Source organism: Lagopus leucura, unplaced genomic scaffold (genome assembly GCF_019238085.1).
Source record: "Lagopus leucura isolate 7727_CA_CO unplaced genomic scaffold, USGS_WTPT01 Super-Scaffold_100015, whole genome shotgun sequence".
In the NCBI taxonomy this organism is placed as follows: domain Eukaryota; kingdom Metazoa; phylum Chordata; class Aves; order Galliformes; family Phasianidae; genus Lagopus; species Lagopus leucura.
The window spans coordinates 15,428,274-15,442,839 of record NW_024962269.1 but is presented as its reverse complement, the minus strand read 5'-3'; the positions used below and the strand labels follow the sequence as shown (position 1 = coordinate 15,442,839).

General features: G+C 40.1%; 1 protein-coding gene across 7 annotated transcripts in view; it reads left to right on the top strand.

The window, feature by feature from the left end:
• DENND4A (DENN domain containing 4A) overlaps positions 1–14,566 on the top strand; it is a 54,330-nt gene that overhangs the window by 9,769 nt on the left and 29,995 nt on the right. For 4 of the 7 annotated variants that reach the window (XM_042875708.1, XM_042875709.1, XM_042875712.1 and 1 more), the window contains 4 exons: positions 10,926–11,255; positions 11,875–12,124; positions 13,100–13,169; positions 13,916–14,085. In XM_042875708.1, the coding sequence (XP_042731642.1) occupies positions 10,948–11,255; positions 11,875–12,124; positions 13,100–13,169; positions 13,916–14,085 (798 nt within the window). In that variant the 5' untranslated portion in view covers positions 10,926–10,947. Of the gene's footprint in view, positions 1–6,336; positions 6,422–10,925; positions 11,256–11,874; positions 12,125–13,099; positions 13,170–13,915; positions 14,086–14,566 lie in introns of those variants that run through there. The other 3 variants (XM_042875710.1, XM_042875711.1, XM_042875714.1) reach the window with 1 other exon arrangement.

Genomic DNA, 14,566 nt, shown 5'->3' with positions numbered 1-14,566 from the left:
ATAATGTGCGTATTTTATTCTAAAACCATTAAGGTCCAGCTGGATGAAGGAACTTTGCTGAAGTTTATAAACAGTTCCTGCTGCTTTTGAGCATGCTTTACCCAATGGGCTCTTCTAAATTGTGCACTTACTAAAAACTAGCACAGAAAAGATAAGATCTCATTCTCTGAATGCTGTGCCAAAAGGCACTATGGCTGTTTTTTGTGTTTATTTTAATACAAGCTTACTTAGAAATATTTTTTCCCATATGAAGAGCATTCATATGCTGAAGTTTTGGTACTTCTCGTAGCAGCGTGGTTGCAGGCCCACATTTCTTGTGAACAGCTTGCTCTCTATGCTCTATCGTGCCCATATGGAGCTTAATGGAATCTCTATATGTGTTAATGGCAATACCAACTATTTTGTATTTACATAGCCAGAGTTAATTATTATTTAGCAAAAGCATAAATATTGACAGAGCCTGGCTTATTCTGTAGGACTCATGTGAGTGCAGCTGATCTCTGCGTAAGCATTCGGAACAATGTAAATACATGGATCACTTTTAAAAGAGAAAGTAGCAAGAAAGAGAGCCAAGTTGGTGCCTGGTTTAACTGAGGAGAATGGAGTTGAATGAGAAACGTGTTTAACATCACTTCCTGTATGGCCTTGAGGAAGGAACTGGGAATGCTGCTGCTCAGAACTGAGTCTGATGTTTAATCTACAGGATACTGCATTGAAAGATTAATCTCTAGGTAAATTGCTGCTGGAGTGTGTGAAAGCTGGAGAGAAGAGTCTCATGACTCTTTGCTAGAGGAAGACAGTCTAGATTGAGCTGAATAGCGATACTGGGGTTTGTTAATCTTGAGGTTTTAAAGTTGGAGAAAGAAATTTGCTGTGTCACTTAAATATTCAGCATCCCTTTTCAATTTCCACTGTACTTCTTAGCAACTGAATTGGAGTTAACTTTGCAAGTCCTAGTAGAAAGAAATGCTTCCTACAAGAGTGAGTGGAGGAACATTTGCAGTTATGGTCAAAGGGACGTCAGCAAGTTGTGAAAAGTGAAGAGTACAGGAGTGTCTTAGTCAGAATCTTCCTGAATCTTAAGTAGCTGTTGAAATGAAGGCTTGCAGGAAGTCTTCTGATTCATTGTCCTTTCCTCAGAATTGACTTCAGTTTTTAAATCTGTTGTTGGTGTGACCTAAGAGTTGGAGGCAGAAGTGTTGCACAACTTGTATTGGATTTAAAAGGAAAAGCTTGATGTAACCTTGTTCAAACATAATGTTTTAGGCACTGGTGGTTTCCAAGTATCTTGCTGTCAGACAGTTCCTGTAGCTCAGGTCTCAGTGCATCTCCAGCTGTGAGTTGTGGCAGTATTTGCTCTGAAGTTTCCTGGAAAGAACTATCTCTTCATAAATGGGGAGGAAAAAAAAAAAAAAGAAAGAAATAAAAGCAGTTTTGGTGTCTGTGTTGGTTTTTTTTGTGTTTTTTTTTTTTTTAAGTACCTTAAAATGCATCATGCTTTATGTTTAAGATTTTGCACCTTTGAAGAAAGGGAGATTGTGCTTGCTGAAAAAGTGAGGGGGGTGGTGTGTGGTTTAGAGGGCTGAGTTGCATTTGTTCCTCATGCTTCTGCTGCAGTCTCACAGGATGGTCATGGGAAGGAGCACAGAAAAGCCCCTCCATCTATTCCCTTATATATCGATTCTACATACAAACATCACTCACTACTGTGAGCACAAATCATGACACAAATTTTATGGCATACTGAGTGCAGCAAATCCTCTGCAAGCTTAAGCAAGTTGTGCCTTGCTTTATTTGGAGATAGCTGACAGGTATGAGGTGAATGTGTATAAACAGAGAAAGCGTCACCACTGTTGAGCTACTTAAAATCAGTATTTTCTTGAAGGGAATGGGTCTCTTTGCCATACTGTGCGATTACCTTTAGGTGCTTTCTGTTACGTTTTGGTTCAGGATTTCTCTATGCTGGATCTGGAAATCTGGTCTATGACTGATCTGGAAATGCTCTGCTAATGTATGTCTGTGTATAAAGTCCACCACAACTAAAATGCACAGAGAAGGCTGTGTGTTCTAGCAGTCATTTCAGTCTGTGATGCAGAATTGGTGGTTCCCTATAGAGCTCAAATACAGAACCAGGAGGAGATTGTGGAGGTGAAGTGGAAACTCAAGTGTTGGTCCTACTCTTTCAAATGGCACATTTTTCTCTTTTCAAAGTATTATTTCAAGTCTTAGATACAGGGTTACTGCAGAGGCTGAAATGGAGTGATATTATAGTGGACAGGAGCATGAGGAGGGGGATGAGAAAAGAAATATGATATAAGCATAGGATACAAGGAGTGAGGCAGAAGGTTAGAAGTAAGTTAGCCAATTATATTCTCCCTGTTTAATCTGTATTTGAAATTTTGCCTTTTTCTTTGGGTGAGGGGGAAAAAATGTCCTCTATGGATCAAGGTATTTTATTTAGCCATCTGAAATGAAAGTAGACAAGCAGCAAGTGTCTTGTATAAATTATGTCTATATACACAAATGAGAAAGTCCCCAGAGAACTGTGTGTGTGTGTGCAGGCCTTACACAAACAAACAGATGCAGGTGGTGGGCAGGACTCTGGATTTAGTTTTATCTCGATCTTCAGAAGAAACTTGTGAACTTGAAGATTTATTCTTAGTTGTACAACCAAGATGAAGATTGTGGTCAGCTCCAGGAGCTCCTGTATGTCAGCACATTTGCTTGTGTAGTATTTTGACTATACAATTACAGAGGAAGAGCTAGGGCTTTTCAGGACCTGCGTGTGCAGAAGTAACCAGACTGCACAATGCTGCCAGTTTAATCCCAGTGCAGCAGCACTCATCTCACAACGTGTGCAGCTTTACAGTTACCTTGTATGCTGAACTCCTATTCAGGACAGTGAAGAACTCATTATGTAGAGCACCAAGGGGCAAACCCTTCTGTGAGTAATTTTCTCACACTATTTAGCACATGGGTGACTCTCTCTGACCCAATACACTTAAGCCTTTTTTTTTTTTTTTTTTTTTAAAAAAAAAAAAAAGGTTTATGTAATAGCTCTGTCCCAAAAGATGGGTGAGGAGTTTTAAGATAAATCTGTTCTGTGTTCAGAGCTAGGTTTGGAATCCTAATGTAGCAGTTAGTTAGCATATAATGGCACTTCCACTGCTATACTGTGATTACTGGGGGGAAATGCTGCCCTGGTGTTGTGCTGCTAGCTAACCTGGCTAGGAAGCTGTCACAGCAACACGTGCTGCTCGATGGATGTGCTGTAGCTGGGCTGGTAGCCGTGCATTCACATTTATTTTTCTGTGAGGTAGAGGATGACGGTTCTGCTAACCGGGTGTGGACATTTGCTGGACGCATGGGGTGTTGGTGGTACCTCACCATTAAACCTTTCCAGTCCGGTGTGGATCATCTGCAAGTGGCAGTTGCAGTCTATGTCTGTTATCCACTGCGTGTCCCCTGTTGGAGCATGACTGGGTCCAGTATCCCTACCTGCAGGACGTATTTGCTGGTGACAGACACGCATGGGGAAAAACAAATGCTTTGTGCCTTCTCCCATTACCCGGTGCATTGAAGGTTTTAATTTGGGTGGAGAGAGATTTCGTAGCTAAGCTGAAATTGGCATAGACATCCAAATGAGGCTGGGTGAAAGCAGAAATCTTTGACAATACTGGTTGATGCGCTTTGACATTTTGACATGTTGGAAGATCCACTGCTTTTCCGTGCCTTTATGGACTGTGCCAACGAAAGGAGAACACTGTGTTTGGGGACCTCCCCTCCTTAGAAGTTGTTGTATAATAAGTAGCTGTACAAAAAGCAGACTGGTTGCCCTCCTGAACTGTTTTGATTGAAGTGATATTTGTGTATTATAGTGCTTATTTATATACTTCTCCTTCATTTACTGTATATTGTTGTCTGCATCTGTCCTTTCAAACGCATTTGTACTGCAGAAATTGTTTCCATTCTTTGTTTGTGCTTTTTGGCAGTGAATACTGTAATTTAGAAAGAGAAATGGAAGTTCTAAAACCAGCCCTGTTAAGACCTATCTCTCTCATGAATCTTGTGGAATGCCTGAACATCACATTACTGGTATTTTTTGTAGCCGTGGTTGGATGCCGTGGCATTTTGCTGTGGTACAGCTGTAATGAACACCTAAGCAGGCTGTGGTTTGTTGGGCCCCCTTAGTTATCCCTCTGATTTAGCTGAGAATAAAAACAGCAGTGAAGAACAAACAAGTGAAAGACTTGGTGAGCAGCAGCGGAGAGTGTAGAAGGTACAGAAAAGGCCTTGACACGAAGTCTGTTCCTTCTTGCCTTCTCTTTGCCTGTTGCTGTGCTTCCTCCTAAGCTTTGGTACTCTACATGGCTGGTTCTTGCTGGTGGACTGCAGCAATCCCACTGAATCTAGATTAGCCTCTCAGTTTGACGCTGGTTTCTCTTTTTCCATAAGCACTGCTGAACACATCTGTCTCAGTTTCTGGCCTGCGTTGCAATGTCCTGCTCCCAAAAGCATGTCTGGTGCTCTGTCCCTGCACTCTAATCCATGCTTTTCTGTCTCCAGGCACCTCTTAGAGAGGTGTTGTTGCCAAATTTTCAGCAGCTCTCTTGATTATCTCTAGTGTTGTTTGGATCAGAGTATGCTGATTTGGTATGGATGATTGGGAAAGCACCTGCAAGAAGGTTGATAGTGATTCTGGTCAAGTGATGTAAAGGCAGAACAGCAGAACAACTTTATGGATTATTTGTTTATTTTTTTTCCCCATATGCCAATATTTCTCTTAACTCCTGTGTATCTGTGGCAGCTGGGGGCTCACTTTAATTACCTTGGTGTTTACTGCTGTTGAGTAGATATATGCCAGAATGTGTTACAAAGTAGGACAAGTGATTGCATCAACCGTATTTGTTGGCTGTTTTATCTGTTGCTGTTATTCATTTAACTGTGGTAGGAAGAAATGGGGTGAGGGGGGCGAGGGGGAGAGATTAGTTTCCAAATCTCCTCTTTGGTTTTCCGGGTAGCTGACAAGGAAAGTGTCCACAGGGAAACTACTCGTGTTGATGCTGCTCTTTGCTTAGGCTCTTTGCAGCTGTGCTGGAGATGTGCAGGTGATCCCTAACATTGTTTTATGTTGTGATACTCCCAGAACTTTGCTACATAAATCATAGGGATGAGGGGAGTGCAGGTGCTGCGTGGGTTAGCAAGACTTGTTGCAGAGGCTGAATTTGTGCTCCAGGCTGCCACCTCCATTCCTTGCCCTAGAATTAACGACCTGAAAGTGTCGATTGAGTCTGTGTGGTTTGAAATACATTGTGTTGAACTTTGTGCCCCCAGAAATACAATGTTGATAATTCAACATAGTGAGTTTTTTCTGCTGTTCTTTAACTTCAGGAATGGAGACGACTCCCCTTCTTCCTTCTCATGGTTTGCATCAGCCCTCCTGAAATGCATTTCTTCCCAGCCTTGTTTATGTTGCACTTTGTTTTCTGAAGTCTTCTCACAGTAATCTTCTAAGAGTGTGCTTCATGTCTTGGCAAGGAGAAATCTTCCTTTAGACAGCGTTTATTTTTGACTGCAGCCTTGCTGATGAGTAGTTCTGGGAGGCTGAAGTCTGAGAGCCTCTCCAGGGAGGTACTCACTCTCTGTCCCACAGTAGAAAGGAGTCGCTCCAAAACACTCAGCTATAGTACAAGCTGGCAGTTTGCACGTGCCTCAGTGTGAAACACAAGCTCAAGTTATCCGTGGTTGTAATTTAAAGTGGTTTTACTGGTGTTTGAAGTGTACAACACGCAAAGAAAAATGGATGTAACAGTAAATGACAAGGAGACTAACTGTAGCTGTGAGGAGGGGGAATGTACAGTAAGGTTGTTGGGTGGAGGAGTTGCACCTGTTGCTGATTGTGGAGTGAAAAGGATCTGCAAAGTATCAGCAAATAGGAACGATGTTTTAAAGTAGACTTAGAAAGAGCTGAAGGAGCATTTCCTAGGTGGCTGTTTTCTGAGTAGGCATGGGTGGCATTTATCAGAAAGGAGCACAAGAGCTGTAATCATACAAAGCAGTTAGCTCAACCATTTGATTTTTGTCCATTTCCTCAAAACATTAAATGTTGCTTATATTCTTGAAATATCATTGCAGAGTAGGACTTTATGTTTGTTTAAAACTTGGCTTCATATACATTTTTTAGTATCTGGGAAACACGTAACCTTGTCTTAGCAGTTGAGTTCTGCAGCAGTTCCCAGCGTTCATTCAGTGTGGCTGGTGCAGTGGAGTGTGCAGTAAGTTTAAGTTTAAACAAATGTGCACAGTGTTTAATTTTTATTTTCACTGTTTCTATAGGGAATGAAACTGTAACAAGAAGTCTGTGTTAAAGCCTGGCTAACAGCAAGATAGTAAGGTGTAGAAGAAATGTCTTGATGAAAAGGTAGGGAAGACACTGAAAGATATTTTTAACAGGCTTCTGTTCTGGTTTGGCAGAGTTCCTGTGATATTTGAGGTGCTTCTGTTCTGTTTGCTCATAGGATTGTGTGCTTGCTACAAAGAAAATAGCGGTGATAGACGGCTTGTCTCACTTCTGCCGGGCGACTCCGGAATCGCAGGGAAGGGCTGAAGGGTTTTTCCCTGGGTGATTGCACGTTATTAGCAGGTTTTCTGCTGTTGAACTCTAATGTGAGTTTTGTAGTGTTGTGGCTGAGAAATGGTTCTGAGTAGCCATAGTGGGACTGAGTGATCCAGCTACATTCCTTTTGCTCTTGTGTGATTAATGCCCACGTTTCTGTGGGTTGGTAGCGTACTTCAGGTTAATGCTGCAGTGCATCCATAAGTCTGTAACATGAAGAGCCATTAGGGTTTTGCTGGCAATTGGCTGTCTGTCTAATCTTTGTGTGCTTTCAAAGTAAGGAAGGTCTTGGAATGTGAGTGTTTGGTGAATGCCTTAAAAGATAGATTTTGTCATTGTGTAAAAAAGCTTTGAGCTGATGAAAGACGAGAGAGGGAAAAAAAGAAAGCTGTTGCAGTGCCTTGCATTGGTTTCCTGTACTAGGAGATGCTCTTTTCTTGTATACTAACAGAATATTAGTCAGTCAGGCTAAGAAAGCAAAACATCACTTCTTTTTTAGACACCTAATAAACCTAATATAGTTCATTAATTCCAGTTCCTCAGAGTTCTTGAAGGAAAACACAGGAAGGAATAGGGAGGCAGGGACATTAGAAGATTACGAGGCAGTTGTTGTGTTCATGTCTGGCAGAGGTAGGCAGGTAGAGCTTCTAGTAGAGTTGCACAGTCCTTACTGCTGTCTTTTACAGGGCTGTGCTCCTCTTGCACATGCAGCACACGTCCAGGAAGCTCCTTCTGCTCCCTGGGAAAGCTGGCTCCTGGAAAGAAGGAACAGCTAGAGAACTTCTAGGTGCTGCAGGCATTTACAACCTATCTGTGTAGAAGTCTGCAGCTAGGAGCAGGCTGAATGCATTGTTGGTATTTTTTTCCTCCTTGTAAATAGTGTGCTGTATGCATAATAAACTTCATGTCTTGTGAAGTATTGTGCCTGTTGCTGAACAGATGGAATAGACAACAGATCTGCATTAGACACTGATTTATTGTTGTATCTGAAAACGTAACCTGGTATAAAATCATGCCTCTGACCTTGTGCTTGCTTTTTGAATGAGGTTTGCAAATAGCTTATAGCAAACAGCAAAACCTTTCTGAAAATGAAATGATTTATTATGTGTGCTTTTCCTTCAGAGTTCAGTGGTGAGATTGAAGTCCCAGTGATGTTTTATTTGCACAAAAAGGTCAGCCTCCTCTGAACTTCCTCACCATCCCTTGTGCTAGTGGGCTGTTCTGCACTTTGCAGCAGACTTGTTCTCTTTAACACCAGCATTAGACCACAAAGTAAACTTTTCAGATGAATGTCTTCCATGCAGTTGTTAAAATGCCAGAAGTTAGGAATTAAAGCAACTGTAGTTAAGCAACAGAAATTATTAATAAGTATTTCCCGAGTGTTTATAGGGAAATAGGGTATTATGAATTAAATTGAATACACATTGAGATGGAGTTTACCCTTTGCCTGTCAGCAAGGTAATCGGCCTGGTTTGGTGGATCTGTGGCAAGATTATCTGGCTGCTTCTCCATTTCCCATCTCTTTAGAAACAGCGGGAAGTCCTTTTTTCCTCCCACTCTTAAATAGTCACAATCTGCAAAGTTTGTCTGTTTTCTGATGTATTCTTACAGTTCAGTTTGCTATTTGCAAAGATACTTTTCTCACTGATGCTCCTGATGTTTAAGTTACAGTGGTATAAATCGCATGCACTGCATTAAAGATGTTCATCACAAAATGATTCGAAGACTGTGTTGCTGGGGATGTACACATGGTAGGGACGTTTTCTAAGAGGCTGTTCATGACCCCTTGTTTGTGTACACTTTTTTTTTTAAGGCAGGCCTTTCTGCTGCCTTCCTGCTCCCCTCTGTCGCTGGCTGTCCCTGCTGAGTGCAGTGCAGAGAAGCTCTAGAGGCTGCTTCTCATTGTGTCAGCCCACCTAGGAACTGCTGCTCCCAGAAACACACTCGTGCAGTGTGACTGTGCCTGCAGGTGGCTTTTCCTTCTTTTGTGTCTTTTTTCCTGGAGGTTGACTTGCAGTATTATAGCTGTATACTTACAGCCTGTTTTGGAATACTTTTACACTGAGTTTTTTATTCAGATTTATCGGTTCATGCGAGATTGCTTGTCACGTAATTGGTCTCTGAATTAGCTCATACACCCTCTTTTTGTGACCTGTTAACATTGAGATTGCATAAATCTCTGCACACAATAAACAGATATTAAAAATTCAGGGATCACAGCAGTTCCAGTAGAGTCAAAGTTGGCTTTCAATGAAGTACCACCGAGTTGTTTGATCTGTTCTGCATTTCATCCCATTTCTTGCTGTGAGGCTTTGTATCAGAAAGCAGAGATCTGAAGGGACGTTGCATCACTAGCCAGGCATTCTTCTACCATTTCTTAGGAGTTGCATTAAATTGTGGAAGACTTGCTGACTTGGGCATTACTTGCTGTATAACCTTAGGAAGCAAATGTGTGTGATAGCAGGTGTTTGTATGTAGGAGATTCTAATTTTAACCAGTTATAAATGAGGAGAGCTTGTCCCAGTTTTTCTAGTGTGCTTTTGGGAATTAATGTTTGAAACCGAGGCATTTGCTATAAACTTAATGTGAAATAATTGATGACGAGGCTTAAAATTTGAGACAGGTGTTACTCCTGAGTTTTAAAATACAGACTTTGTTCACTTGTAATGCTGTCTTGGCTTTTGAATCTAAGAAATCGAGGTGGTGATGCACTGAAGCTTTAAGGCTGGCTTGCAATTTTAGCGCTCGTACTTTGTGATTAGAGAAAAAAAAAAAAGCTAAAATATTTTCTTTTTAATTTAAAGCTGTTGTGAAGCATTCTGTGGGTGAGGCTGTTTTGTGAAATAGTGCTGAGAAAAGGAACGAAAGAAAAACTTGTAGCTGAATTCTGTTTTTGCACTGAGCCTGTGCTTACTGGGGCGTTCTTCCATACGCAGCCATGGAGGGTACAGTCAGACATGACTGCATGTCATGTTAATGCTGTATTGAATTCTGCTGGTGGAGTTCCCAAGTGTTAGCAAGCTCTTGAAACTGCTGTGTTGCAACAGCTTCTCTTGCAGTGAAGTTTTTCACCCAAATAAAATATAGACAACAAAAGGGCCCTTTAAATAGCTTGTCTGGTTTGCAGAGCTTTGGTCTTGATGAGAGTAAAGTTCCTGAAGCTGCCTTAGCAGGGTTCTATCACTTGTGAGTGATTTAGATAAAGATTTTTAGCCTGCTCCTCAGTGTTCTGCATCAGTGGGAAGCATTTCCTTTATTTACAAAATCATGCTAACAAATAGGGCATGGATTTAAGTGATTTGCAGAGCTATTCAGGAGTGTCTGGCAGAGAGGTAACAAATCTCCCAATACATCATATGCTATGTTTTCTGCAAGGCATTTTTTCACCATAGAAATATTACTTTGTCCTGTGCTGAAATTAATTTACAACCGCTATAGAAAACGCTGCCAAAAAAAAAATAGAAAGCTATATGAGAAGAATTCATATGTAAAGAACTATTTTTATCAGTATGTACCAGGAAGGAAGAATGTAATTTCACTTTACAATTTGGCTGGAACAGCAGGACTGTATTCCTTGTCATTATGAAAAGCTTCATGTGGTCTGGAATATTATTGTTTCACAGTGGTCTGTGTCGCATTGAAGTTGACTGAGGTTTAAATGCTTTGTGTAAATATTTGGTGCATTGCTGCCTGTGGCTGGGTTGCATGTTGAGGATCTGAGCTTCAAAATTTTATGAAATAACCTGATATTGATTGTTAACATGCAAAAATATTCCAAGATCTGCCCTTAATATTTCATATAAAATCCTGTGTCTGAAATGTTTTCAAGTATTATAATTGCATCTTTAGAATAACGAAGACAGTCTTTGCATGTATGTTTAGTATTCAGAAAGCAAACCAATTGTAGATCTTGCCTCCGAAGGTCCATTGCCCCTGTGTGCAGGTGACATGCAAAATACTTTTTAGCATGGCTGTGAGCTTTAAGCAGTGAGCTGTTGGCAAAGCTTTGCGCTGCATTTTGCTGTTTGTTGGTTCCAGTGCTCTGTGGTACCAGTTAACAAAAGGAGACTGCTGGGTTCTCCATTCTGACGTTAATGTTCAGTGCTTGTATCTGAGACTCAGTTCCAAATGTTGGAAGATGGTGATTGCAGATGGAAACTGTTACACGACGTGATGACAGATGTCTAATTCTTTTGTGTTTTCCTACTGTGTTTTAATTTGTTATTGAAAATTTTCTATTTTAAATTAAATAATTCTGATGTCTTAAAATTTCCATTAAAAATAATGGTTTGTATTTCTTTCCCACCAGTTTCAACATCTTGTAATGGAAGATGGAAGACAAAGGGGCTCGTGTTGCCGACTACTTCGTTGTCGCAGGATTAACAGATATTTCTAAGCCACTAGAGGAAGAAATCCACTTCAATGATGCCTGCCATAAAATTGCAAAACCAAAAGAACCTATTACAGATGTAACAGTGATCATTAAATCCCTAGGAGAGGAAGTTCCTCAGGGATACAAGTGCATAGATGTGACTCCCTCGGGACTGTCTGCGGATCTCAATAATGGCAGCCTCGTAGGACCGCAGATTTACCTTTGCTACCGCCGGGGGAGGGATAAGCCCCCTCTTACTGATTTGGGGTGAGTGATGGTTCTCTTACAGCAGGCGAGTTTGGCAATTCTGTGTGACTAATGAGCAAATACAGCGGATTTATTGAAATATCACAACTTTTTTGATAGAAGGTGAAACTCTCAACTGAAAGATACTCATTGATTGAGGATGCTGTAACCTGCTTCTGTAGGAGCGATGCATGCTGAGTGGATTTTAGTGACTCCCATATTCTTCTGAAGTTTCCAAAGCAATTTATAGTTTCTAATGTGTACGTTTTTGGTGAAACTAAGCGATTAAGCTGTTTCATAAATGCAGAAAGAGTTACATGGCATTCATAGGGCTGTGCAGCAAAGCTTTTTGAAGGCCTGAAAATAATGCTTGTGCAATAAGCATTGGAACTTTAAAAAGCAGTTATACTGGTGAAGAACTAATCTACTTAATCACAGTTTTTTTTCTGTTAAAATGCAGTTTGTTATAATGTTGGCTGAGAGCTAAAATATACTTCACTAAAAATCTTTTGATCGGGTGAGATGAGCTGCTGGTAAACTTGTGCTATTCAATTAGAATTATTATATATAGGATTTGAAACACTGAGAGAGGGGAAATAGTTACATGCATTCTGACTCTTGTTCGTTCTGTTTTAATTAGGGTTTTATATGATGGGAAAGAAAGAGTAAAGCAAGGTTGTGAAATAATTCAAGCTACTCCCTATGGCCGGCCTGCTAATATCAGTGGCAACGCCTCGTCACAACGGGTGTTTGTCACTTACCGAAGAGCAACTGAGAGCATGACACAAAACGCACTGGCTGTTACAGACATATGTATAATCATACCGAGTAAAGGAGAAACCCCTCCACATACGTTCTGCAAGGTTGACAAGAATCTTAATAACAGTATGGTAAGATAGAAAGTTTCAGTTTTGAACACTTGATGTTCAACAGTGTGACTTGTGTGGAGTGTTTGTGATGGTTTCCAGAGTACCTGGATTTTTAGGCACTCTCCAAAGATAAGGTATATCTTGGAAGAATTTGAGGATTATATTGCCTTGTTCCTGCTTGAAACAAAGCTGTGTTGAAGTCCTGGGGCAAACAGTCTTCTTATTAGTGCTGACATACAAATACTGACTTGGGATTAGTCCTTAAAACCTGTTGCATTGCCATATATGTAACTGGAAAGTGTGCAGCCTGATTTACTGTTGTGATGGGAATTCTGTATCTAAGAGCTGTATTTTCTTGTTTTTATGCTCTCCCATTACCTGCAGCACTACTCTGTGTCATTCTCTTGTCATTTCCCAAGCATTTTCTAAGAAGAAAGTTTCTTATAAACCATGTTGTGTACGGCTGACTGTAAGCTTGTTTAAAACCATTTTAGTGGTTCCAAATATGGAGTTATTGAAACACACAGCCCTCTGTTTGCAGAACTTAATGTTTAAGTGTCTCCTAGTTGAATCTGCAGCCCTATTTTCAGATGATTGGTTTGATTAAAATGCAGGCACAAATATTTATAAGCATGACAATTATACTTGCAGGACTATAGTTGTGTTAATGAACGTTCTGGAGAAGAGTTGATAGCTTTCATGTTTCAGCCTATAAACTGCTTTTGCTTTAGAGCTCAAACTGAGCCCTGCTATGCACCATTTATTTCAAAGCTAGCACAGTACTTTCAGTTACATTTTTCTGGCAGTTGTTGGAGAGGATAATGTAACAGGCCACAGATTTCTGTATCTTAATGTTCTACATTTATGTATAGATAATGATTTCTCTTAAAACAAGGAAAAGGAATTGTCCCATTATTTTGCTGCTGCATTCTTTTCTTTGGTGTGTTATGATTCCATATTTTACTATCTAACCCAAGAACTGCTTTCGTTTTACAGTGGGGCTCAGCTGTGTATCTGTGTTACAAGAAGTCCGTGGCAAAAACCAACACCATATCATACAAAGCTGGTATGTACCTACTGTTCAGCATTTTTTATCCTCAGTTCAGGATGTACAAACTTATTTGTAATGTAATACATTTTTTTTGTCTAGGAATTATTCCATGTAGACACTGTCCTGATGTTATCCAAAAACAAGCTTTTCCCTGAAGAGTTCTTAAAATAGTGTTCAAAAACAAGCTTTAGAATTATCTCATCACTCTCTTCGTCAAAATATGCTTTTCATTGGAAGCTCAGTTGTGTTGTTTGTAGTTTTCTACAAACTTTATCTCCTGCCTCTGTCTCTTATTGCTGATAAATGCCTTTCAAGAATAAGTGTGTATATATTTACATTAGAAATTACCATAAAAAAGATTTGATGTATTTTCATGATCGCTCTCTTTAAAAAACATTCTGAAGAATAACGCGGAATTCCAATCTGCCCTGAACACCAGTGGCACTGAGCTCTTTGAAGTATTTTTGGGTTGTGTGTCTCCTTATTTATATGACAGAATTAGATTTGCTATGGCATTGTGTTTCTTAAAGCCTCCATTACTTTTCAGTGTGAGACACAAACATGATTCTCACTTGAGCTTTAGTGCACACGTATCCCTTTGAGATGCTGCTCTCTGTGCACAGTGGTGGTTTGGGTGTTACAAAAAGATACGTGAATTCATAAATATGTCCAATGCTTGTGGGCATATTTTTATGGAATGAGCTGTATGTTTTTTCCCACCACTATTTACATGATTGTCTCTTTATCAATTGTCTGTAAAGGTTTAATATGCAGATATCCTGAAGAGGATTATGAATCATTCCCATTACCAGAATCTGTGCCTCTTTTCTGCCTGCCTATGGGTGCAACAATTGAATGTTGGCCATCTGACAGTAAATACTCTCTCCCAATTTTTTCTACATTTGTACTAACTGGAGCTTCTGCAGAGAAGGTAACTTGTGTTAAAAATTTGGTTATGTGTCTGTTCAGGTTATCTACAAAAATATCCATTTATCAAAAGTGAACCTATTCTTTTGGACTTAAAAGTAAATCTTGCATTTGTTTCCCAGCTGAACTGCTGATTGTAGAAACCTGTCCTTTGGTTTTCCATCTGGTTAGCCTTTGAACCAACAGCTGTAAAAATCCGGACTGCACAGGCATGCAAATATACTGTGCTTCTTTATTGCAAGCATGTAAACAACCTTGAACGTATATACTTGTCCTATAAAGTAAATTGGATGTCAGAGAAATGCAGCTTTGAGCTGCTTATGAAGGAGTCCTAGAATAGCTTAAAAGGCAATTAGGAGGAGCAGTTTTCCTGTGGATGATCATTATTTATTTCCTCTCACTTAAGTCATATCTTAAATTAATCTTTCTCATGTGACACTGAGTTTAAATGAATAATAGGCAGTCTGGATTTTCAGTCATAAGAT